We start from the raw sequence: 23,762 nt of genomic DNA, 5'->3' as shown, positions 1-23,762 counted from the left end.
TACAGTCACTCCAGTCATGAGGAGCTTTGCTCCTGCGTTCCTTCCTTCCTTCTTCAAATATTTATGGACTGTCTCTTTTGTGTCAGGCTGTGTGCGACGTGCGAGGGATAAAGAGAAGACTTGCTCTCACGGTACTTAGAGCCAACTTGATGATACAGAGCTAAAGCAAGTCGACCCATGGGGGGAAGGAAAGAGGCAGATTTCTGCTGAGGAAGGTGGGGATTAGATGGAAGAGGAGGAGGTGAACTACTTCAGACGCAGCCACAGCCCAGCCCTGGGTGGGTCCTCCTCGGACTTCAGCAGCAGTTTACAGGTCCTCTGCAAAAGGAAATAAACTTGCTGCTTGACCTCTCTGATGCCCCAGATCTGGACACTGTACACCCTGATAGGTCCTAGACCATCCTAGAAATGAGCAACCACAGTCCTCCCAGGACCGGAATGAACAAAAAGAAGGAGGTGAGTTTTCCACGCCTAGCCGGGATGCGCAGGAACACTGCAAACTTGCTCTGTAGAGTGGCTGACTCAGTGTTCCCTTCTGAGAAAAGGGGAAGAGGCTCAGATTATGAAGACGGGGTTTCTAGGGGTGACCTTCTGCCAAGCTGGGCCATGGAGGACTTGCTCAGTCCATGGTTTCAAAGGACATTGCTGCCACTTCTCCTGGGAGGCAGAGAGGAAATAAGTCACTGTGGGGGTGTGAGGGGTGTGGGACCCCCTGAGTTCCACCTCTCTCCCCAGCCCTTCCCGTCCCACGTGCCCTGCCCCCTGTCTTACTCCAGGGCCCGATGGTCCCAGCGCAGGTCCTCACGCAGTCCTCCCCCATCTTGAAGTTGTTGTTCTTAGCATTGCAGCCACCATATACAAAGGTCTCGCAGAACCCGGACTTGGTGTCGTGGAAGTACCTGAAGTACAGGAAGTACCTGATGATTTTGACCTTGCAGGGACCCGTGTATGGAGGCTCTAGGCCGAAGACAGTCTGCAGGGATGGGAGGGCCTCTGGGTCAGATAGGAGTATGGTCATCACCGCTTGCTCTACGAGGTCAACAACTGAAACCACCAGTTTGTTTGCAGTAGAGAGTAGTAAGGGTGCCAGAATGTGAAATGTGAAAAGGACATTTGATGCCCTGCTTTCCAGGACGTTATCATTAACGTTTTTAGGCATGACAATGACTGGGTAATATTGTAAATAATTACATACCCTTAATGAATATTATAGATTAGTTGGCATGATGCCACTGATTAGGTTCAAAGAACAACAAAAATGGAGGATGTATATTAAGAAAATTCTCCACGTGTGGTCAGTTATTGGAGCTGGGCAATGGGTCCATGGGTTTTCTAATACTATTCTCATACTTGTGTGTGTGGTTGAAAGTTGCCACCATTAAAAAGAAAGTGTTGAGGGCCTCCCTGGTGGCGCAGTGGTTGAGAGTCCGCCTGCCGATGCAGGGGATACGGGTTCGTGCCCCGGTCTGGGAGGATCCCATATGCCGCGGAGCGGCTGGGCCCGTGAGCCATGGCCGCTGAGCCTGCGCATCCGGAGCCTGTGCTCCGCAACGGGAGAGGCCACAACAGTGAGAGGCCCGCGTACGGAAAAAAAAAAAAAAAAAAAAAAAAAAAAAAAAAAAAAAAAAAAGAAAGTGTTGAGGACTTCCCTGGTGGCACAGTGGTTAAGAATCTGCCTGACACTGCAGGGGACATAGGTTCGATCCCTGGTCCAGGAAGTTCCCACATGTCGCAGAGCAGCTAAACCCGTGCACCACCTACTGAGCCTGCGTTCTAGACCCCGTGAGCCACAACTACTGAGCCCATGTGCCACAACTACTGAAACCCACGTGCCTAGAACCCATGCTCCGCAAAGAGAGAAACCACCGCAATGAGAAGCCCGCGCACCACAACGAAGAGTAGCCCCCGCTTGCCGAAACTAGAGAAAGCCCACGCAGCAACAAAGACCCAATGCAGCCAAAAATAAATAAATAAATAAATAAATTTAAGAAAAAGGTGTGAAGGAATCATGCTGTAATGGAGAAAGGCATGGAAGAAAACACACCAGCGTGTTTACACTGATTAACTCATGTGGGCTGGAATAATGGAATATTGAGGGAAGATTGACATTGTGACTTATATAAAAATTTGAATTTCGTCTTCATCCCATTCCTGGCACAGAACTCCTAAAACCGTTGGAATTTCCTAAGAGATGAGAATGAAAAAGGAGTCTTTTATCATGTGAGGGGGTTGACTTTCGTAAAGCCCCAACCTAAACCAAAAATGGGGACTGGTTGCCAGGGGAAACAACTGCCTCATTAGGGGATGGGAATTTTCATACCCACCCTTCCACCTTTTTCTGTCCCCACACGTCAGCCTCAGGAGAGGGGTTGAAGGTTGAATCAATCACAAATGGGTAAAGATTTAAGGAATCATGATCTGTGATGAAACCTCCATAGAAATCTCAACAGAGCAAGTCATTCATATGATTCAAGAGAACTGAGATCATTCCAGGGAACAACATAGGTACACACTCCATCGTGGCTCACCTGGACCACAGCAGCAGCCTGCCCATGGACCTCTGTCTCTTCCCTTGGTCCCCTAGAGGCCACTCTCTGCACTGCAGCCACAGAGACCCTGATAGAACCCTGAGACCTATCCCATTGCTCCCATCACCAATCCCTCAGTGACTCCCCAGCTGTCTCACAATCAAATTTGGATTCTTATAAAGTCCTACAAGGCTCCTCACGACTTACCCCCATGGCCTCTCTGCCTCATCCCCTTCCTCTCCCCTCCCCTTCACCCATTCAGCTCCAGCCACCCTGGTCCTTGCTGCTGCTCAAACACAGGAGGCACGTTTTTTTTTTTTTGCAGCCTCTTCTCAATGCCTCCTTATCACAGAGGGTTTCACTGACCAGTCTACAGAAGGAGCACAGCCTCCTTTACCCGCATCGCTCTCTTTCTTCAAAATACTCATCTCAACCTGGCATAGGATTTTCCCCTTTCTTTATTGTCTGTCTCCCTCCTAGAAGTCAGATTGTTTTACTATATTTTGTTTACAGCTGTTTCCCTACACTAAGAACGATGTGTTTTAGGAACAAAAAGCATAAATATTTGATAAATATTTGTCTAAGGAATGAATTTCCCATTTCATACTCATGCCAAGTGCACAGTCATTGAAGAAACTGGAAATAGTAACATTCTTGTTAGTGAAATGTCTATTTGGTGATGGGGCATGTCTATATAATTATGAAACAACCTCTAACATTGTATATCCTAAAAGGAAAATAAAATAGTAGTCTGTTGGGGGGCAAGGGGAAGGGCCTAGAGTTTTGACTAATATGGTACCAGCCTGGAAAAAAGTCTGGGCCCCACGTGCAAAAACACAGAAGTACTGCATTTCTTGCTCTCCCTGCAGTTGCCTCAGAAAGGGAAGAAGTTAGTTGTCACTCAACTTTCTGATTAATTTCATAATAAAGAAATGATAATTATTTGACATAAGTTTCTTTTGGGAGGGTGGTGAAGAAATGCAGGCAGACAAGTCTTTCCAACTAAGATATTTAGGTGGAAAATGGACATCACTGACCATGAAATGGGGAGGCTCTTTATACTCATGACTGGTAATCCTTTCAAAAAACTCATGTAACATGGTCCTGCTGTTCAGGTAAGGAAACCGCAGAAGACTTGCCCCAGGACACATGATATGTGGGTGGTAGGATAGGAAAAGATACTACCATATCACAACCCATTTAATAAAGTACCTGATTCTGCCAGGAATTCTGAAAAGCACATAACCAGGACTTCTGAGTATGCTTTCCCACCCACATACAATAGTCCCCTGTCCCCAAACCTCATCCCAGCTGCATATTATAGAGAAGAGTGTGTCCGGGTTTTGTCCCTGACTGCAAATATGTGGTGTCCCTACCAACACCCACTGGGCGGCCCACAAGTCAATTCACTTCTGACATTAAATCTGCAGAGGGATCCCACAACCCACAGGTTGAGGGCTCAGTCCCTGAGGACGGCCCCTACTTCAAGTGCCAATCACAAGGCCCGGGGTCACCCATACACATGACCAACTGGCAATAAATTATAAATTCAGGGGTTCCATGACCCCACCTCCCATATTCAATAATTTATTAGAACCACTCACAAAACTAAGCAAAGCCTTTTACTCAATGTCCCAAGTTATTATAAAAGATAAGACTCAGGGACAGCCCTATGGAGGAGATACATAGGGCAAAGGGGGAGGTGGGGGTGACGAGCCTCTATGCCCTCTCAGAACAACCCCCCCCCACAATCCCTTGATGTGTTCACCTCCCCTGAAGCCCTCTGAGCCTAATGTTTATGGGTTTTAATTGAGGGTTTGAGGTAGGCAATTTGATTGAATCGTTGGCCGTGGGTGACTGAACTCTACCTCAGTACACTCTCCTCTCCCCAGAGGGGCTGCGGGTTGAAGGTTCTAACCCTCTAATCACCAGGTGGGATCTTCTGGAGTCTGGTCCCATCCAGAAGCTATCTAGGGTCCCATCCCTGACTCATCTCATGACCTACGAAGTCAGTAAATTACAAGACTTTCAGGAGGTTTGTTTTAGGAACCAGGACAAGGATCAAATATGCATCTTTCCATTACACTACAGTGAGTTTCAGGGACAAGGCAGTGACCAGGAATAGTCTCAGAGGTGGGGTCCCTGGTCTGGTGGAGTTAGGTGGGATACTTTTATTAAAAGCTGAAACATAGTGATTCCTTTTGAGAGTCATGAAATGTCCCTGGAGTTCCAACTGCCCAACTTCCCAGGAGAAATCCAGAGAGGCTGTCAGCACCCACCCCACCCCTGCTCCCCAGCCCCTTCCATGGACTCCCCTCATCCCCCCAACCCCTCAGCCTGTAGAGGAGAGGTGAGCTGGGACTTACCCTGGGCCTGTTTGCTGGTTTCACTCCCTGGGGTGCCGGCCAACAGGGTGCCCAGGAAGACTAGAAGGGCTGCAGAAAGGCTGAGCTGACTCACCTTCGTGACCTTTCAGGAGGGCTTCTGAGTAAAGCAGGGGGCTGACACAGCTTCTGACACCCCACCTGAGGGGTGGGAACCGGCGAGAAGGTGGGGAGTGAGGAGGGGATGATCTGGGGTCAGTGCTGTTCCTGGAAATCTCCCCACATAACCAGGCTTCCTGCTTCTGCCTGCTGGGGCCAAATGCCCAGTAACAGCACTTCTCAAACTTGACTCTGCCTGTGGGTCTTGTGGAAACACAGACTGTGGTTCCACAGGTGGAATATTTGTCTGATTTGTTCCTCACGGAGCGTCCCAGCACCTAGAGCAGTGCATGGCATGTGATGGCCTGTCAGTGGGTCAATGAGAGCAAATCAAAGGACAGAAATGAGCAGCAGTGTGTTAGCTCAGGTCCTCATTTTCAACCTCCTGCAAGTGTCATCACATCAGGGGATCCATGCCCTTCACTCCCTTCCACCCCCACTACCTCAGAAGACAGGTGTAACACAGGGCCGCTTCCTGCATCCCTTGAAGCAGCATCTCAACTCTATGGACACAAGCTCTTTACCTGGCACTGGTCCAGGAGAATGGTGAGCTGGGTGAAGACTCTCTCCATCTGGGGGACAAACCCTGATTTTCTGGGTAGAAAAAATGTAAGGGGCGTGGGCAGAGGGGAAGCAGGGAGCTGAACACGTCTCCACAGCACGACCACTTACCACCCTGCACCTGGTTACACCAACAGGAGAGCTGCCTGCCTGAGCGGACCTCAGGGGCTGGAGTGGGTCTCAGGGGAACTTGGAAGATCGCCCGCAACATTTCTCTTCCCATTCTGGTCTCTCCACCAGTGGTTTTGAGATTGGAGGACCTCAGTTTGCATCTCACATCTCCCTTTTCCTAACTTTGTGACCCGGGGCCAGAAATCTCCCAGAGCCCAGTGTCATCAGGTGCCACATGAGACCCATGCTGCCCACGTCGTGAGGTTGCTGTGGAAGCAACAGACATATTCCTTCTCCCTGCAACGTCAAAGTCCTTGTAATAAGAACAATAGTGAGCTATATGACAGTTAACACTTAGCTCCTTTGACCAGGGGGTCAATTAACGGCAACGTGGCAGGGGGAAAGGGCAGGACCGGGGTAAGGTCTGTCACTGAAGCAAGAGGGCTTTCGGTTACCTCTGACGAAGAAGGAGACCCATTTGGAAGAGAGACTGTGGCTCTCCTCTGGCACTGGGGGAACTTCCTGAGGGCGGACTTCTAGAAGGGGACACTGCAACAATCAATGCCATTTGTCCTTTCTTTTCTACAGTCGACAGCACATGTAAAAAGCAGTCAGGAGCTAAGGAAACTAAAACTCTATGTGCTTCTAGACTCTTTGCTTTGGTAAGTGGTGTGCAAAGAACTTTAGCAGCCTAATCAACATGGTCCTCGAAAGGGCCCAATCCTGGGGTTTTCTTAAGGCAGATACCATCATCCTCTTTTACAAAGAAAGAATCTGTGGCTCAGAGAGGTGGAGTGACTTGCCCAAGATCACACGCAACACAGTGAGTTATTGATGCCAAACTCTTTTCATGAATACCAACTCGTTTTCCCATTACACTGTTATAGATTAATAATCATTAATAATAATTAAATAACTTAAATATTTATAGTGTTACTCTTACTGTTATCAGATCTGATATTCATTAAAAGCTTACTCTGCCAATACATGCACAAAGCATTTAACAAATATATCTTTCTAATTCTCACCACAACATTATGAGATTGATAGAGAAAGAGAAAAGCAACCTCTGAGTTCCAAGACCTGACCTGGCATCACAGTGCACCTTGTGTTCTCCTCAACAGAAATATTTCAGAAACCTTCAACATCAGACAAGGCCATTCTGTGTCCATGAAAGATCAAGACAAAACTAGCACATTCAGTAATGATGTTTGAACACTGACAAAGTGAGGTAAATTATACAAACCACCAAAATATCCAAGCATCCTCCTATACTGAGTGACTGCTACTTCTTTACCAAGTACAGCTCTAACCTCTAACTAGTCTTCCCTTCTTAGAGTTAAGATACCCATTCAGAGAGCCGCCCCACTTCCTGACAGCAACCATCCAGAGCAGAGCCTGCTTCCTGAAACACCGCCCCCAAATCACCTAACACACGCCCACATCCTATAAATTCTTTCTAACATTCTTTTAATGAGACATCATGTTGTTTTCCAAGGTGATTCCCGTTCCTTGCTGCAGCGAGTAGTAAACCCAACTAGTTCAACTGGACCAGATTCCCCTCTCTACACTCTATGACTTTAGGCAAAGTGCTTTATTTCTTGTTACCTCAGGTTCCTCCTCTGTAACATGAGAAAATACCAAAAGTTTCTCTCCCCTCTTTCAGGATTTTTGAGGATTAGATGAGTTAGTATATCGCAAGTGCTTAGGATAACGCCTGACATATAGAAGAAGCTACGTTTTTTCTGCTGTCATTACTCACTATTATTTTCATTACAAGGACTTTGACGTTGCAGGGAGAAGGAATTTATGTCTGTTGCCTCCACTGCTTCCACAGCAACTCTGTGATGTGGGCAGCACGGATCTCAGGTGACACCTGATGACACTGGGGCTCTGGGAGGTTTAAGTCCCCTGGCACAAAGTTAGGAAAAGACAGAGCTGGGACCAAAACTGAGGTCCAAGAATGCCAAAACCACTGGCGGAGAGATCAGGAGGATGGAGGCTATTGCAGGCGATCTTCCAAGCTCCCCTGAGGTCCACTCAGGGAGGCAGCTCTCCTGTTTCTGAAACCAGGTGAGGGGCGGTGGGAGGTCGTGCTGTGGAGACGTGCCCAGCTCCCTGCTTCCCCTCTTCCCACGCCCCTTCCTCCTTTTTCTACCCAGAAAAGAGGGTTGCATCCCCAGGTGGACAGGGTCTTTCCCTATAGCTTAGCTTCTGCCTGGACCAAAGCCTGGTAAACAGCAAGCATACACCCAGTTGAGAAGCTGTGGCAATGGTTGCATGAAGTTTTTCTGTGTCACACCTGTCTTCTGAGGTAGGTTGGGGTAGTCCTTGTGGGGGCCAGACATTGATGCCCAGATGTGATGGCACCTGCAGGAGGCTGAGTAGGAGGACCGGAGCTAACATGCAGCTGTTCACTTATCCGTCCTTTGATTTGCTCTCATCCACCCACTGACCGTCCATCACCTGCCACGCACTGCTCTAGGTGCTGCGATGCTCCCTGAGTCAACCTATTGGACAAAATTCCACCCGTGGAATCACAGTCTGTGTTTCCATGAGACCCACAGGCAGAGTCAAGTCTGAGAAGTGCTGTTACTGGGCATTTGGCTCCAGCAGGCAGAAGCAGGTTAGGTGGGGAGATTACGCAATAAACAGGACTGAGCCCAGCTCCACCCCTTCCTCACTCCCCTCCTCATTGCCTGTCCCACCCCTCAGCTGGGATATGAAAAGCTCCGTCAGCCCCCAGCTTTCCTCAGAAGCCCTCCTGCAAGGCCACGAACATGAGCCGGCTCTGCCTGTCCACCGCCCTTCTCGTCCTCCTGGGCACCCTGGTGGCTGGCACCCCGGGGGGTAAACACAAGAGCCATGCCAGAGGTAAGTCCCAGCTCACCTCTCCTCTATAGGCTGGGGAGGGATGAGGGGAGTCCATGGAAGGGGCTGGGGAGCAGGGGTGGGGTGAGTGCTGACAGCCTGTCTGGATTTCTCCTGGGAAGTTGGGCCGTTTTAACTCCAGGGACATTTCATGACTCTCAATAGGAAAAAAATTAAAGTTAAAATTAAAAAACTATATATCCCACCAAATTTACTGGATCAGGGATCCGATCTCTGAGACTCTCTATTCCTGGTCAGTGCTGTGTCCTTGAACTTCAGTGTAGTGTAATAAAAAGGTCAATTTGATCCTTGTCCTGGTTCCTAGAACAGACCTCCTGAAATGCTTGGATTTACTCTCTTTCACAGGTCACGAGATGAGTCAAGGAAAGCGATCCGAGAGACTTTCAGTCTGGCCTTCAAAAACACTCAAACACGTGTTTAGAGGTTAGAACTTTCAACAGCCTGCATCCCAGCACCTCTGGGGAGAGGGGAGGGTATTGAGATGGAGATCAATCACCAATGGCCGATGATTCAATCAATATGCCTATTATTGACACCTCAGTAAAAATCCATAAATCTTGGGATTCAGAGAGCTTTCGGGGCGGTGAGCACATGGAGGTGCTGTGAGGGGGTGCGCTCCACTAGGGCACAGGGCCTCCGCACACCTCTTCTCCCCCTTTGCCCTGCGCATCTCCTCCATTTCGCTGTCCCTGAGCTTTATCCTTTATAATAACATGAGAACGGTAAGTAAGGGTTTTCCTGAGTTCTGTCTCCACTTCTATTGGTTAGTGAACATGGACGTGGGGTCATGGAGCCTCCGATTTTTAGCCAGTCGGTCACAAGCATGAGTGACTCTGGACCACATGGCTCGCATTTGAAGTGAGGACAGTCTTGAGTCCTCAACCTGTGGGATCTGCAGTAACTCCACCGATTTAGTATCAGAAGTAAATTGAGGGACTTCCCTGGTGGTCCACCGGCTAACACTCCCCCCTTCCAATGCAGGGCTCCTGGGTTCGGTCCTTCGTCATGGAATCAGATCCTACATGCCAGAAATAAGAGTTCCCATGCTCCACTTAAAGTTCCCTCACATCGCAACTAAAGATCTTGCATGCCGCAACAAAGATCCCGCATGCGTAATGAAGATCCAGCAAGCTGCAACAAAGATTCCACATGCCTCAACAAAGACCCTGAACGCCTCAACCAAGATCTTGCATGCAGCAACGAACATCCCACACCGGGCAACTAAGATCCTGCACGTGGCCACGAAGATCCCATGAGCTCCAGCTAAGACCTGCCACAGCCGAATACATACATACACACATACATATTTTTTAAAAAAAGAACTAAATTGATTTGTGGGATGGCTACTGGTTATTGGGGAATTGGTTCATGATGGTGGAGACACCACATACTTGGTATCAGGGAAAAATGCAGACTCCCTCTTCCCTGTGATTTCGGGGCTCAGGTAAGGCTTGGGGATAGGGGAGTAATGAACCTGGGACACTGCACCCAGAAAACCCTTACCAAGTTACCTGTATTTTCGGAATTCCTGGCAGAATCAGGTAGTATATCTAATGGGTTGTGACATGATGGTAGGTTGTCCTGACCCTATCACCCACATGCTGTGTGTCCTCGGACAAGTCATCTGCAGTTTCCTCACCTGAAAGGGGATACATATTACTTGGGTTGTTGGAACAGCTTACCAGTCATGCATTGAAAGAGTTTACTCACATTTCATTGCCAACTTTGTCCATTTTCCACCAAGATGTGTGAATCTGAAAAAAAACGTCTCTATCTACTTTCTTTGGGCAAGAAAAAATATTTAGGTGTCAAATAATGATGATTCCTCTAGGATTAAAATTAATCAGAAAGACATGGGACCACTGAGCAGAACAACTGCAGGGAAAGCAAGAAACACAACGCTTGTGTGAGTTGGCTCCTGGGACCAAGGCTGATACAATCTTAGTAAAGTCTCAAGGACCTTTCCCTTGTCCCCTTTTGACTATTATTTTATTACCCTTCAGGATATAGAATGAGAGGTGGATTGATAATTATGTAGACCTGTCCCATCATCAAGTAGACTTTGCACTAACAGGAATTCCATTATATCCATTCTATTCAATGACTGTGCACTTGGCATGAGCATGAAATGGAAGATTTGTTCCCTGGCCATATATTTATTAAGTCCCTACAGGCTTGGTTTTTGGTGTGGGGAAAGAGCTGTAGACAGAATATGGAAAAATACCTTTCCTTCTCAGAGTGAGACCAACAATAGCAAAAGGGAAATACTCTGCTAGGTTATGAGTTTTTGAAGGTAGAGAGTGATGGGGATAAAGGAGGCTGTGCTCTTTCTGTAGACTGATCAGCGAAACCCTCTGTGATAAGGGGACGTTGGAGCAGAGACTGCAGAAAGAACATGCCTGGTGTGAACCAGCAGCAGCAATTACCAGGGTGGCTGGAGCTGAGTGGGTGGGAGGGGAGGAGAGGGGAAGGGATGAGACCAAAGAGGCCATGGGGACAGGTCCTGACCAGCCTTGTAGGATGAGAATCGGAGTTTGACTCTGAGAGAGATGGGGAGTCACTGAGGGACTGGTCATGGGAGCAATGGGATAGGATCCCTGTGGCTGCAGTGCGGAGAGTGGCCTCTAGGGGACCAAGGGCAGAGACAGAGGCCCAGGGAGCAGGCTGCTGCAGGGGTCCAGGTGAGCAATGATGGAACGAGTACCTATGTTGTTCCCTGGGTCGATGCCAGTCCTTTTGAATAACATGAATCTCTTCCTCTGTTGAGGTTTCTATGGAGGCTTCATTATCTAGTCATGATGCATTAAATCATTAGCCATTGGTGATTATTCAACCTCCAGCTCCTCTCCGATCCCTGAGGTTGGGGGTCGGGCTGAACTGTGGATGGGAGGCCATGAGGGAGAGGGTAGGAATGAAAGTTGCAACCCTCCTGTCAGGCAGTGGTTTCCCCTGGCAACCAGAGCCCATTCTGGGGTACTAGGGTCTTCCCAAAAGTCAACTACTTCACATAACAAAAGACAATTTTATTGCTTTCAGCACTTAAGAAATAGCAAGGTTTGTAAGAACTCTGTGCCAGGTAAGTACAAAGAACAAATTAGAAGTCACAGTATCGATATAGTGTCACAGTGTCAATATAGTTGATACTGTGACACTATATTATTATAAGTCACAGTATCAATATTATAAGTCACAGTATCAAAAAAGAGGTAAATTATACAAACCACCAAATTTTCCAAGCATCCCCCTGTATTGAGTGACTGCTACTTCTTTAACAAGTACAGCTCTAACCTCTATCTAGTCTTCCCTTCTTAGAGTTAAGATACCCATTCAGAGAACTGCCCCACTTCCTGAGAGCATCCATCCAGAGCAGAGTCAGCTTCCTGAAACACACCCCCCCGCCAACCAAATCACCTAACACAAGCCCACATCCTATAAGTTCTATCTAACTTTCTCTTACTGAGACATCATATTGTCTTCAAAGGTGATTCCTATTCCTTGCTGCAGTGAATAATAAACCCAACTAGTTCAACTAGGAAAGGGAGTGTTTCTAGTCGTCTCTGGTTAGTTAAAAAGTACAAGCATTATCCTTATTTTATAATTAAAGAAAGTAAAGCTCAGAGATGTTGGGAAATTTGCCCAAGACTATAAGAAAGTAAGTAACAGAATCAGCACCATCTGCGTTCGTCTTTATTTAAATACTATGCTTGTTGTGGTCCCCATGCCTCACTTTCCTCGTCTGTAGTGAAGCAGATACTCTCGGTTCTCCAAAGGTGCCTCCATCCCACATCCTCCCAGAGGCAGGAGCATGAAAACCTTGTCAAAGTCGCTCTACTTGGGAGAGCTGGGACCTGCTGTGTTACGAAACTCATACAGCAGCTCAGTGACATCTCCGTGTCACCATTTCCTCCCTTGAAGGATTCTTAGGATGATTAATAGAAGAATGCAGGCAAAATGCTAGCACAGAGCCAGGCACACTAAAAGGGTAGTTGCCCTTCTTTAACTGAAGTAAGAAGCCCCCTCCCCACATGTGACCTCAGGCAAGGGGATTCCTACTGCAAATGGACAACTGAGTCTCATGCTCCTTTCTTTGTTCTTCTGAGAGTCCAGGAGAACAACATCTACACCCAAATTTGACCTGGCCCAAGAAGTAAAGAAAGTAGGCTTTCATGTTGAGGTGTCTCTCACCCGGGTTTTTGTGTAGCTTGGGGTGGCCATTAAGAGGTAGATGGTGCTGTAATGGGTGTGCTTCCTATACCTGGCAGGGCCCAGTCTGAGGACAGGAAAAGGGGAGGTGCCCGCTGCTCTGCAGAACAGTGAGAAGGACCAGCATCTCCGTGGACCCTAGTGGTGAAGGTTCTTAGGGGCAAACCACAGAATCCACTCCAGTTAGTTTAATTTGAATATGAATTTATTGAAATATAAGCAAGACTGTTTGAAGCCACAGAAGGAAAATGTACAACATCACTGTGAGGGAAAGGGACTTCTTTATTGAAAAGACCTCTGCCACCACTGATGCTGAGAACTGGATGCCAGAATTTCCACCTTGGCCACCCACAAGAAGAGCAGTGATGGTGGGGTGGGGGATGAAGGTAAGGATGCAGTGAGGATGTGGCTTGAGACAAGAATGCTGACATGAGGAATGTGCTCCTAAATTCATTCCTTCCTTCCTCAAATAATTATGGACCGTCTCCTTTATGCCAGGACCTGTGCTAAGTGCCAGGGATAAAGGGAAGACTTGCTCTCATGGTGCTTAGAATCCACTGGATGAGACAGAACTAAGGCAAGTAGACCCATGTTGGGAAGGAGAGAGCCAGGGTTCTGCTGAGGAGCGGGGGGATGAGACGGGCTCAGAAGAGACCACAGTGTTTCAGAAGCAGCCACAGCCCAGCCCCGCGTGGCTCCTCCTCGGACTTCAGAGATTCTGGGTGGTAAAGTTCGCAGGTCCTCTGCAAAAAGAAAGGAACTTGCTGATTGACATCTCTGAAGCCCCAGACCTGGACACCGGTGACCTTGACAGATCCTAGGCTTTCCCAGAAATATGCAACCACTGTCCACCCAGGACCAGAATGACCAAAAAGAAAGAAGTGAGTTTTTCAAGCCTAGGTGGGGTGCTCAGGAGAACTTCGGACATGCTCTGTAGGGTGGCTGACTCAGTGTTCCCATCTGAGAAAAGGGGAGCTTGTGAGGAAGCTCAGGTTCTCATGACGGGGCTTCTAGGGGTGACCTTCTGCCAAGCTGGCCAGTGGAGGATGTACTCAGTGTGTGGTTTCACAGGACACTGCAGCCACTTCTCCTGGGAGGCAGCGAAGGGGAAAGATACTGTGCAGGTGTGAATGGTGGGTGGCCCCCTGAGCTCCAGCTCTTTTGCTCAGCCCTTCCCCTCCCACCCTGTCCTGCCCCCTTTCTTACCCGTGCGTCCCCACATGACCACCGCAGGTCTTCATGCAGTCCTCTTCTGTCAGGAAGTTGTTCTTCTTCGCAAAGCAGCCGCCATATACAAAGATGTCGCACTGTCCAGACTTGGCGTTGTAGAAGTACCTGACCTTCCAGGCCCCGCAGGGACCCGTGTAATGAGGCTCCAGGCAGAAGGCAGGCTGAGAACCTGCTGGGATGGGAGGGGCTGTGGGTCAGTTATGAGGGCCATCATCGCAGCTTGGTCTACAATGTCAACAACTGAAACCACCAGTTTGTCTGCAATAGAGAATGTTAGGGTTCTGGGAGCTGGTCAAATTGAAAAGGCCATTTGACAACCTGCTTTCTGGGATATTATTATTAATGTTCCTAGGTGTGACATGATATGGTAATCATGCACAAATTTATATCTCCATCATGAAGTATTTTAAGATTAATTGGTATGATGCCTTTAATTAGCTTCAAAACACTCTACCAAAAAAGAATAAAAAACGGCAGACAAGGTAAAAAATATTCGTCATATGTCAGTAATTATTGGAGCTGGTACCTGGGTTTTATAATACTATTCTCTGCACTTACTTGTATGGTAAAAAGTTTCCACCATTAATAAAAAAGTGTGAAGGAATCAGGCTGTAATGGACAAAGGCATGAAGAAAACATACCAGGGTGTTCTCTTTTGTTGCCTCACAGGGACTCTATAAATTGAATATTAACACTATATTGATACTGTGACTTATAATAAGCAACATATATATATATATATATTTGTTCTTTGTACTTACCTGGCACAGAGTTCTTACAAACCTTGCTATTTCTTAAGTGCTGAAAGCAATAAAATTGTCTTTTGTTATGTGAAGTAGTTGACTTTTGGGAAGACCCTAGTACCCCAGAATGGGCTCTGGTTGCCAGGGGAAACCACTGCCTGACAGGAGGGTTGCAACTTTCATTCCTACCCTCTCCCTCATGGCCTCCCATCCACAGTTCAGCCCGACCCCCAACCTCAGGGATCGGAGAGGAGCTGGAGGTTGAATAATCACCAATGGCTAATGATTTAATGCATCATGACTAGATAATGAAGCCTCCATAGAAACCTCAACAGAGGAAGAGATTCATGTTATTCAAAAGGACTGGCATCGACCCAGGGAACAACATAGGTACTCGTTCCATCATTGCTCACCTGGACCCCTGCAGCAGCCTGCTCCCTGGGCCTCTGTCTCTGCCCTTGGTCCCCTAGAGGCCACTCTCCGCACTGCAGCCACAGGGATCCTATCCCATTGCTCCCATGACCAGTCCCTCAGTGACTCCCCATCTCTCTCAGAGTCAAACTCCGATTCTCATCCTACAAGGCTGGTCAGGACCTGTCCCCATGGCCTCTTTGGTCTCATCCCTTCCCCTCTCCTCCCCTCCCACCCACTCAGCTCCAGCCACCCTGGTAATTGCTGCTGCTGGTTCACACCAGGCATGTTCTTTCTGCAGTCTCTGCTCCAACGTCCCCTTATCACAGAGGGTTTCGCTGATCAGTCTACAGAAAGAGCACAGCCTCCTTTATCCCCATCACTCTCTACCTTCAAAAACTCATAACCTAGCAGAGTATTTCCCTTTTGCTATTGTTGGTCTCACTCTGAGAAGGAAAGGTATTTTTCCATATTCTGTCTACAGCTCTTTCCCCACACCAAAAACCAAGCCTGTAGGGACTTAATAAATATATGGCCAGGGAACAAATCTTCCATTTCATGCTCATGCCAAGTGCACAGTCATTGAATAGAATGGATATAATGGAATTCCTGTTAGTGCAAAGTCTACTTGATGATGGGACAGGTCTACATAATTATCAATCCACCTCTCATTCTATATCCTGAAGGGTAATAAAATAATAGTCAAAAGGGGACAAGGGAAAGGTCCTTGAGACTTTACTAAGATTGTATCAGCCTTGGTCCCAGGAGCCAACTCACACAAGCGTTGTGTTTCTTGCTTTCCCTGCAGTTGTTCTGCTCAGTGGTCCCATGTCTTTCTGATTAATTTTAATCCTAGAGGAATAATTATTTGACACCTAAATATTTTTTCTTTCCTGAAGGAGGTATGTAGAGAAATTTTTTCAATTTAACACATCTTGGTGGAAAATGGACAAAATTGGCCATGAAATGTGTTTAAACTCTAAATTCATGACTGGTAAGCTGTTTGAAAACCCATGTAACGTGGTTCCCGTTTTCAAGTGAGGAAACTGCAGAAGACTTGCCCCAGGACACATGGCATGTGGGTGATAGGGTCAGGACAAGATACTATCATGTCACAACCCATTAGATAAACTACCTGATTCTGCCAGGAATTCTGAAAGTACAGGTAACTGGTAAGAGTTTCTGGCTGCAGTGTCCAACTTTCATTATTCCCCTGTCCCAAGCCTCACTGGAGCCCCCAAATCACAGGGAAGACTGAGTCTGGTTTTTCCCTGACACCAGATATGTGGTGTCTCTACCAACACCAAACAATTCCCTAAACACCCACTGGGCAACCCAGAAGGCAATTTACTTCTGATACTAAATCCATGGAATTAGTGCAGATCCCACAGGTTGAGAGCTCAAGACTGTCCTCACTACAAATGCCAGCCATGTGATCCGGAGTCACTCATGCTTGTGACCGACTGGCTAAAAAGCAGAGGTTCCATGACCCCACCTCCATGTTCACTAACCAATAGAAGTGGAGACAGAACTCAGGAAAACCCTTTACTTACCCTTCCCAGGTTATTATAAAGGATAAAGCTCAGGGACAGCGAAATGGAGGAGATGCGCAGGGCAAAGGGGGAGAAGAGGTGTGCGGAGGCCCCGTGCCCTAGTGGAGCGCACCCCCCCACAGCACCTCCATGTGCTCACCACCCCGAAAGCTCTCTGAACCCCAAGATTTATGGATTTTTACTGAGGTGTCAATAATAGGCATATTGATTGAGTCATCGGCCATTGGTGATTGATCTCCGTTTCAATACCCTCCCATCTCCCCAGAGATGCTGGGATGCGGGCTGTTGAAACTTGTAACCTCTAAACACATGACTGGGTTTTTTTGGAGACCAGCCCCATCCTACCGGTCTCTCCGTGGCCTTCCTTTACTCACCTCATTACCATAAAAAAAACCCAGTAAATTCCAGGAGTTCAGGAGGTCTGTTCAGGATCAGGACAAGGATCAAATATTGATCTCACTACAGTGAAGTTCAGGAGCACGGCACTGACCAGGAACAGAGAGTCTCAGAGGTGGGATCCCTGATCTGGTAGAGGTAGGCGGGATATATATTTTTTAATTTGACTTTTAATTTTTTCCCTATTGAGAGTCATGAAATGTCCCTGGAGTTAAAACTACCCAACTTCCCAGGAGAAATCCAGAGAGGCTGTCAGCAGCCGCCCCCCACTCCTGCTCTCCAGCCCCTTCCATGGACTCCCCTCATCCCTCCCCAGCCTATAGAGGAGAGGTGAGCCGGCACTCACCTCTGGCATGGCTCTTGTGTTTACCCCCGGGGGTGCCGTCCACCAGGGTGCCCAGGAGGACCAGAAGAGCGATGGACAGGCAGAGCCGGCTCATGTTCGTGGCCTTGCAGGAGGGCTTCTGAGGGAAGCTGGGGGCTGACAGAGCTTTTCATCTCCCAGCTGAGGGGTGGGACAGGCAATGAGGAGGGGAGTGAGGAAGGGGTGGAGCTGGGCTCAGTCCTGTTTATTGCGTAATCTCCCCACCTAACCTGCTTCTGCCTGCTGGAGCCAAATGCCCAGTAACAGCGCTTCTCAGACTTGACTCTGCCTGTGGGTCTCATGGAAACACAGATTGTGATTCCACGGGTGGAATTTTGTCCAATATGTTGACTCAGGGAGCATCCCAGCACCTAGAGCAGTGCGTGGCAGGTGATGGATGGTCAGTGAGTGGATGAGAGCAAATCAAAGGACGGATAAGTGAACAGCAGTGTGTTAGCTCAGGTCCTCCTTTGCAACTCCTGCAGGTTTCATTACAGCTGGGAATTATGCACTTCACCTCCACCCCTACCACTGCCTAACTGAGAAGACAGGTGTGACACAGGACACCTTCCTGAAACCTTTGCCACAGCTTCTCAACTGGATGGACACTTGCTGTTTACCTGGCACTGGCTCAGGCAGAAGCCCTCCTGGGGCAGCAACCCTGTTTTCCCAGTAGAAAAAGGAGGAAGGGGCGTGGGCCGAGGGGAAGCAGGGAGCTGAGCACGTCTCCACAGCACGACTTCCCACTGCCCCTCACCTGGTTTCAGAAACAGGAGAGCTGCCTGCCTGAGTGGACCTCAGGGGAGCTTGGAAGATCGCCTGCAATAGCCTCCATCCTCCTGCTCTCTCCCCCAGTGGTTTTGGAACCATAGCACCTCAGTTTGGGTACCAGCTCTGCCTTTTCCTAACTTTGTGCCCTGAAGACTTAAATCTCCCAGAGTCCTGTGTTTTCAAGTGTCACATGAGGTCAATGCTGCCAACATCATGCGTTTCTGTGGAAGAAGTGGAGGCAATAGACATATATTCTTCTCCCTGAGAAGTCAAAGTCCTTTGTAATAATAATAATAATAATAATAATAATAATAAGTCATTACAGCAGATAAAACTTAGCGTCTTCTATGTGTCAGACATTATCCTAACTACTTGACATATATTAACTCATCTAATCCTCAAAAATCTTAAAAGAGGTGATGAGGAATTTTTGATATTTCCTCATGCTACAGAGGAGGAACCTGAGATAACAAGAAATAATTTGCCTAAAGATATAGAGTATAGAGAGAGTATCTGAACCCAGGGATCTGGCTTCAGAGTCTGTGCACCATGCACTCTGCTGCTTTGTAAGCTGAAACTATAGTGCACATGTGAGGGCTTACACACCACACCCACAATCTCTTCACTCACTCCCATATATTCACTCCCAGTTACAACCATGTAGCACCAATGCCCCCTCAACTCACTCGTCCACACATATTCAAGCAATCTGCCATTAACACACACACACACACACACACACACACACATACACACACCCTGTGCTCCACTTCCAGGGTCAAGGAGAAGGGAGCTGGCTCAATGCCCAGAAGCCCCAGGGGCAAGCCCAGCCAAGTGTCAAAGAGGCACACAGCTGGGTGATGAGCTGCAGAGGACAGGAGGGGCTGTCTTCCTCGCACAAAGACACCCTTTCCCTTGAGAAGGGCGGGAGCTCTCAATACCGAGCTGCCCCCGGACAGAAAGGCATCGGGAGCGGGGTTCTCACAAAACAAGCCACTGTGTGTGCAGGGTCTACTCTCTCCTGAGACATTTCACATGTATGATTTCATTTAGCCTCATGTCGACCCTACAACATCTGGGATTCTCATCCCATTTTGCCAGCGAGAAAGCAGAGGCTCAGAGAGGTGAAGCGACTTGCTCAGGACCCACAACCAGCTGATGGCACGACTAGGATTCTAGCTCAGGAGGCCCTCTGGTCCTGCCCCTCTTCCTGTCCCAGTCTGTCCATCTGAGACCAGGGAACAGCAGACACTCCTCCCAACAGCAGGGACTCCTCTTTTCTCCCCCCTCCTCTCTCATGTGTCTGTCTTTCTCTCCCAGTGTCCTCCTCTCCTGGGCCTCCTCCCTCTGGTCCAGGTTAGAGGCCCCCAGACCCAGAAGCCCCCGAGGGGCCTGTCCTCCCTTCACCACCCACCTCCCTGCTCATGAGTGACTGAGTCTTTAGTTTCAAACCTTCCCGGCCCCTGGGGTCATCTTCAGAGAAATCACAAGGCGGGAACATCACAGGGGTTGTATTCTGGATAAAGACCAGTGAATCCAACACTGCGGGACACCAGGCTATATCTCTGCTTCTAGTCCTCAGTTTTTCCCTCTGAAAAATGAGAAGCTTGGATTCCATTCTATCTAAGGCCATTTCCAGAAGTGGATGGAATGCACCTGGCAGGCAGATGATGTTTATCTTTTTGTGATGCTGTGCCCTGTGAGACGTACGTTCATATCCAAATCATGAGTGGCCACTTTCTGGCTACGTGGTATAACAGCACCTCACTCTCTGGAACCACGTAGTCTTCCTCCTTAAAAGTGGTGTCATGAATACTGTTGTTTTAAGGATTATTTTAAGGATTAAAAGGAAAAGCATAAAGCAGAGGTTCACATCTGGCTAGAATATAAGTATTGTTAGCCCATACAGTGCAATTTACAATTTGAAACATTTGCCAAGATTGAACAGTGGGGGATTCTTAAAAAAGTAAATTTCTAGTATTGTTGGGAAAAGTAAACGATCTGGCTACACAGTCCTGCAATTTAACAAGAGCTGTGAGTCTCAAACTTGAGTGAGCATCAGAATCACTTAGCCAGTTGTTCAAACACACGTTTGAGATCCCACCCCCAGAGTTTTGATCAGTAGGACAGGGGTGGGACCTGAGTATCTGCACCTAACAGGTTTCCAGAGCTGCTGACGGTGCTGCTCAAGGGATCACAGTTTGAAAACCAGGAGCTAAGCTAAGTAGAGCTGCCCTCTTCTCACGAGGGGAGTGTTCTCTCCAGTTTCCATGATCCCCACCATTCCTTATTGCCGCCCCAGCCCCACTCCAAATACCTCCATCCTCAGCACTCAACTGATCTGGAATGAATTTAAAATTGTGACCTGTGGGGTGGGCTCACAGTAAGTGTTCAGTAAAAGGTAGCTTGTTCTTATTTAACAATCTTATGAAGTAAGTATTATTATTCCTATTGTACAGATGAAGAAACTGAAGTTCATCTAGGGGAAAGTGACTTGCTGGACGAAAAACAGCTGAAAATCACAAGGAAGAACTGCCAAAACATGTCAGTCATGTGGCCCCGCTAATTTCAATGGTATAAATACACAAACACATAAACAACACACAGGCCAATCTATCTGATATTAACATAGATGATGCATCAAAGATTGTGGACACGACTTCACGAGTGTAAAATCATATTTATCAAGAAAGGGAAGAAGGGGCTTCCCTGGTGGTGCAGTGGTTGAGAGTCCGCCTGCCGATGCAGGGGACATGGGTTCGTGCCCCGGTCCGGGAAGATCCCACATGCTGCAGAGCAACTAAGCCGGTGTACCACAACTACTGAGCCTGCACTCTAGAGTCCGCAAGTCACAATTATTGAGCCCACATGCCAAAACTACTGAAGCCCACGTGCCTAGAGTTGTGCTCCACAGCAAGAGAAGCCACCGCCATGAGAAGCCCACGCACCGCAACGAAGAGTAACCCCCACTCACCACAGCTAGAGAAAGCCCTTGCACAGCAACGAAGACCCAACGCAGCCAAAAATGAATAAATAAAATAAATTAATTAAAAATAAATAAATAAATAAAAGAAAGAATGCTAGGAAAAAAAAAAAGAACTACTATATGATCCAGCAATTCCTCTCCTGCGTATATATCTGGAAAAATGAAAACTTTAATTTGAAAACATACATGCACCTCAATGTTCATAGAAGCCCTGTTTACAATAGCCAAGACATGTAAACAATGCAAGTGCCCATCAACAGAGGACTGGCTTAAGAAGCGTGGCGTGAAAATAGAAATGGACTCCCAGGATTTCCCTAGCCATCCAGTTTTTAAGACTCTGTGCTTCCACGGCAGGGAACTTGTGTTCGATCCCTGGTCAGGGAACTAAGATCCCACGTGCTGCACGGTGTGACCAAACAGAGAAACAAAACAAACCAACAAAAAACAAAAAAAGAAATGGACTCGCCAACCTAGAAAACAAACTTATGGTTACCAAAGTGGAAAGGAGGGGGAAGAATATAATTTGGGGAATATGACAAGCACAGAGCCTGACAAATGGCCACTGTCCACTAAACGTGAGCTTGATCTCCTTGAGCTGGAGTAGGAAGCCCCTCCCCGCACATGATGACAGGGAAGGGGGTTCCTTGAGCCCTATGCTCCTTCCTTTCTCCTTCTGAGAATCCAGGAAAATAACCTGCCCCTAAGTTTGACCTGGCCGAAGAAGTAAAGGACAAAAGCGTTCATGCTGAGGTGTCTGTCACCCAGTTTTTTGTGTATACTGGGGTGGCCATTAAGAGGTAGATGTCACCATAAGGGGTTGGCTTCCTATACCTGGTAGGGCCCAGTCTGAGGGCAGGAAATGGGGAGGTGCCCGCTGCTCTGCAGAAGAGTGAGAAGGACCAGCATTTCCATGAAACCTACTGGTTAAGGTTTTAGTTGCAAATAACAGAATCCACTGTAGTTGGTTTAATTATAATATGAATTGATTTAAACATAAGGCCAGACTGTTTGAAGACATAGATGTTCAACATCACTGTGGGGAAAGGGGCTTCTTTAGTGAAAAGACCACTCCCACCACCGATGCTGAGAACTGGATGCCACAAATTCTACATTTGCCAGCACAAGGAGAGCAGTGATGGTGGGGTGGAGAATGAAGGTGAGGATGCAGTGAGGAAGAAGATTAGGCAAGAATCCTGGCTTCAAATCCCAGGCTCTACAGTCACTGCAGTCATGACGAGTTTTGCTCCTGCATAATTCCTTCACAATGGGTCCATAGGTTTTATAATACTATTCTCGGTACCTGGGGTGTAGTTGCAAGTCTACACCATTAAAAAAGAAAATGTGAAGGAATCATGATGTCATGGAGAAAGGCGTGGAAGAAAACACACCAGTGTGTTTACATTGATTTGCTCATGGGGACTGGAAAAATGGACTATTGACGGAATTTTGATATTGTGACATATAAAAATATTAATTTCGTCTTCATCCCATTTCTGGCACAGAGCTCCTAAAACTGTTGGAATTTTCTAAGAGATGAGAGCAAAAAGGGACATTTTTATCATGTGAGAGAGGTGACTTTTGTAAAGCCCCAACCTAAGCCAAGAATGGGGATTGGTTGCCAGGGGAATCAAGTGCCTCATTAGGGGGTGGGAATTTTCATTCCCACTTTCCCCCTTTCCCTGCCCCCACACCTCAGGGAGGGGAGAGGGGTTCGAGGCTGAATCAATCACAAATGGCTAAAGATTTAATGACTCATGATTTGTGATGAAGCCTCCATAGAAACCTCAACAGAGCAAGTCATACACGTTATTCAAGAGAACTGGGATCTACCCAGGAAACATAGGTGCTTGCTCCATCAAGGCTCACCTGGACCACTGCAGCAGCCTGCCCATGGCCTGTCTCTGCCCTTGACCCCTTGAGGCCACTCCCACACTGCAGCCACAGGGATTCTGTTATAACCTGAGTCCTATCCCATTGGTCACATAACCAGTCCCTCAGTGATGCCCCATCTCTCTCAGAGTCAAATTCTGATTCATATAAAGGCTGGTCAGGACCTGCCCCCATGGCCTCTCTGCCTCATCCCCTTCCTCTCCCCTCCCCTTCACCCACTCAGCTCCAGCCACCCTGGTCCTGACTGAGGCTCAAACACACTAGGCACGTTTTTCTGCAGCCTCTGCTCAACGCCTCCTTATCACAGAGGGTTTCACTGACCCTCTACAGAAAAGCACAGCCTCCTGTATCCCCATCACTCTTTCTTCAAAACGCTTAGCAAGACCTGCCATAATATTTTCCCCTTTCTTTATAGTCTGTCGTTCTCTTAGAAAGCAGATTATTTTACTATGTTTTGTTTACAGCTGCTTCCCTACAACATGACCTATGCTTTTTAGGGATAAAAAGCATAAATATTTGATAACTATTTGTCAAGGGAATGAATCTCCCATTTCATACTCATGCCAAGTGCACCATCATTGAAGAGACTGCATATAGTAAAATTCCTGTTAGTCTATTTGATGATGGGGCATGTCTATAT

At 47.6% G+C, this 23,762-nt stretch overlaps 1 protein-coding gene across 1 annotated transcript; it reads right to left on the bottom strand.

Moving 5' to 3' along the window:
* Positions 1 to 619: 619 nt before the first annotated feature.
* LOC309816695 (uterine plasmin/trypsin inhibitor-like) lies at positions 620 to 17,551 on the bottom strand (the record flags this gene model as incomplete). Its single annotated transcript, XM_082644482.1, has 5 exons — positions 620 to 657; positions 772 to 973; positions 5,536 to 5,605; positions 13,985 to 14,177; positions 17,458 to 17,551. The coding sequence occupies 5 exons, from the start codon at positions 17,549 to 17,551 to the stop codon at positions 620 to 622; spliced, it is 597 nt and encodes a 198-aa protein (XP_082500608.1).
* Positions 17,552 to 23,762: the final 6,211 nt, after the last annotated feature.

The sequence above is a fragment of the Mesoplodon mirus genome, assembly GCF_964341445.2.
Source record: "Mesoplodon mirus genome assembly, chromosome: 15".
Lineage (NCBI taxonomy): Eukaryota > Metazoa > Chordata > Mammalia > Artiodactyla > Ziphiidae > Mesoplodon > Mesoplodon mirus.
Note: the sequence above shows the minus strand (reverse complement) of the source record. Positions and strands in the feature narration are given on the sequence as shown.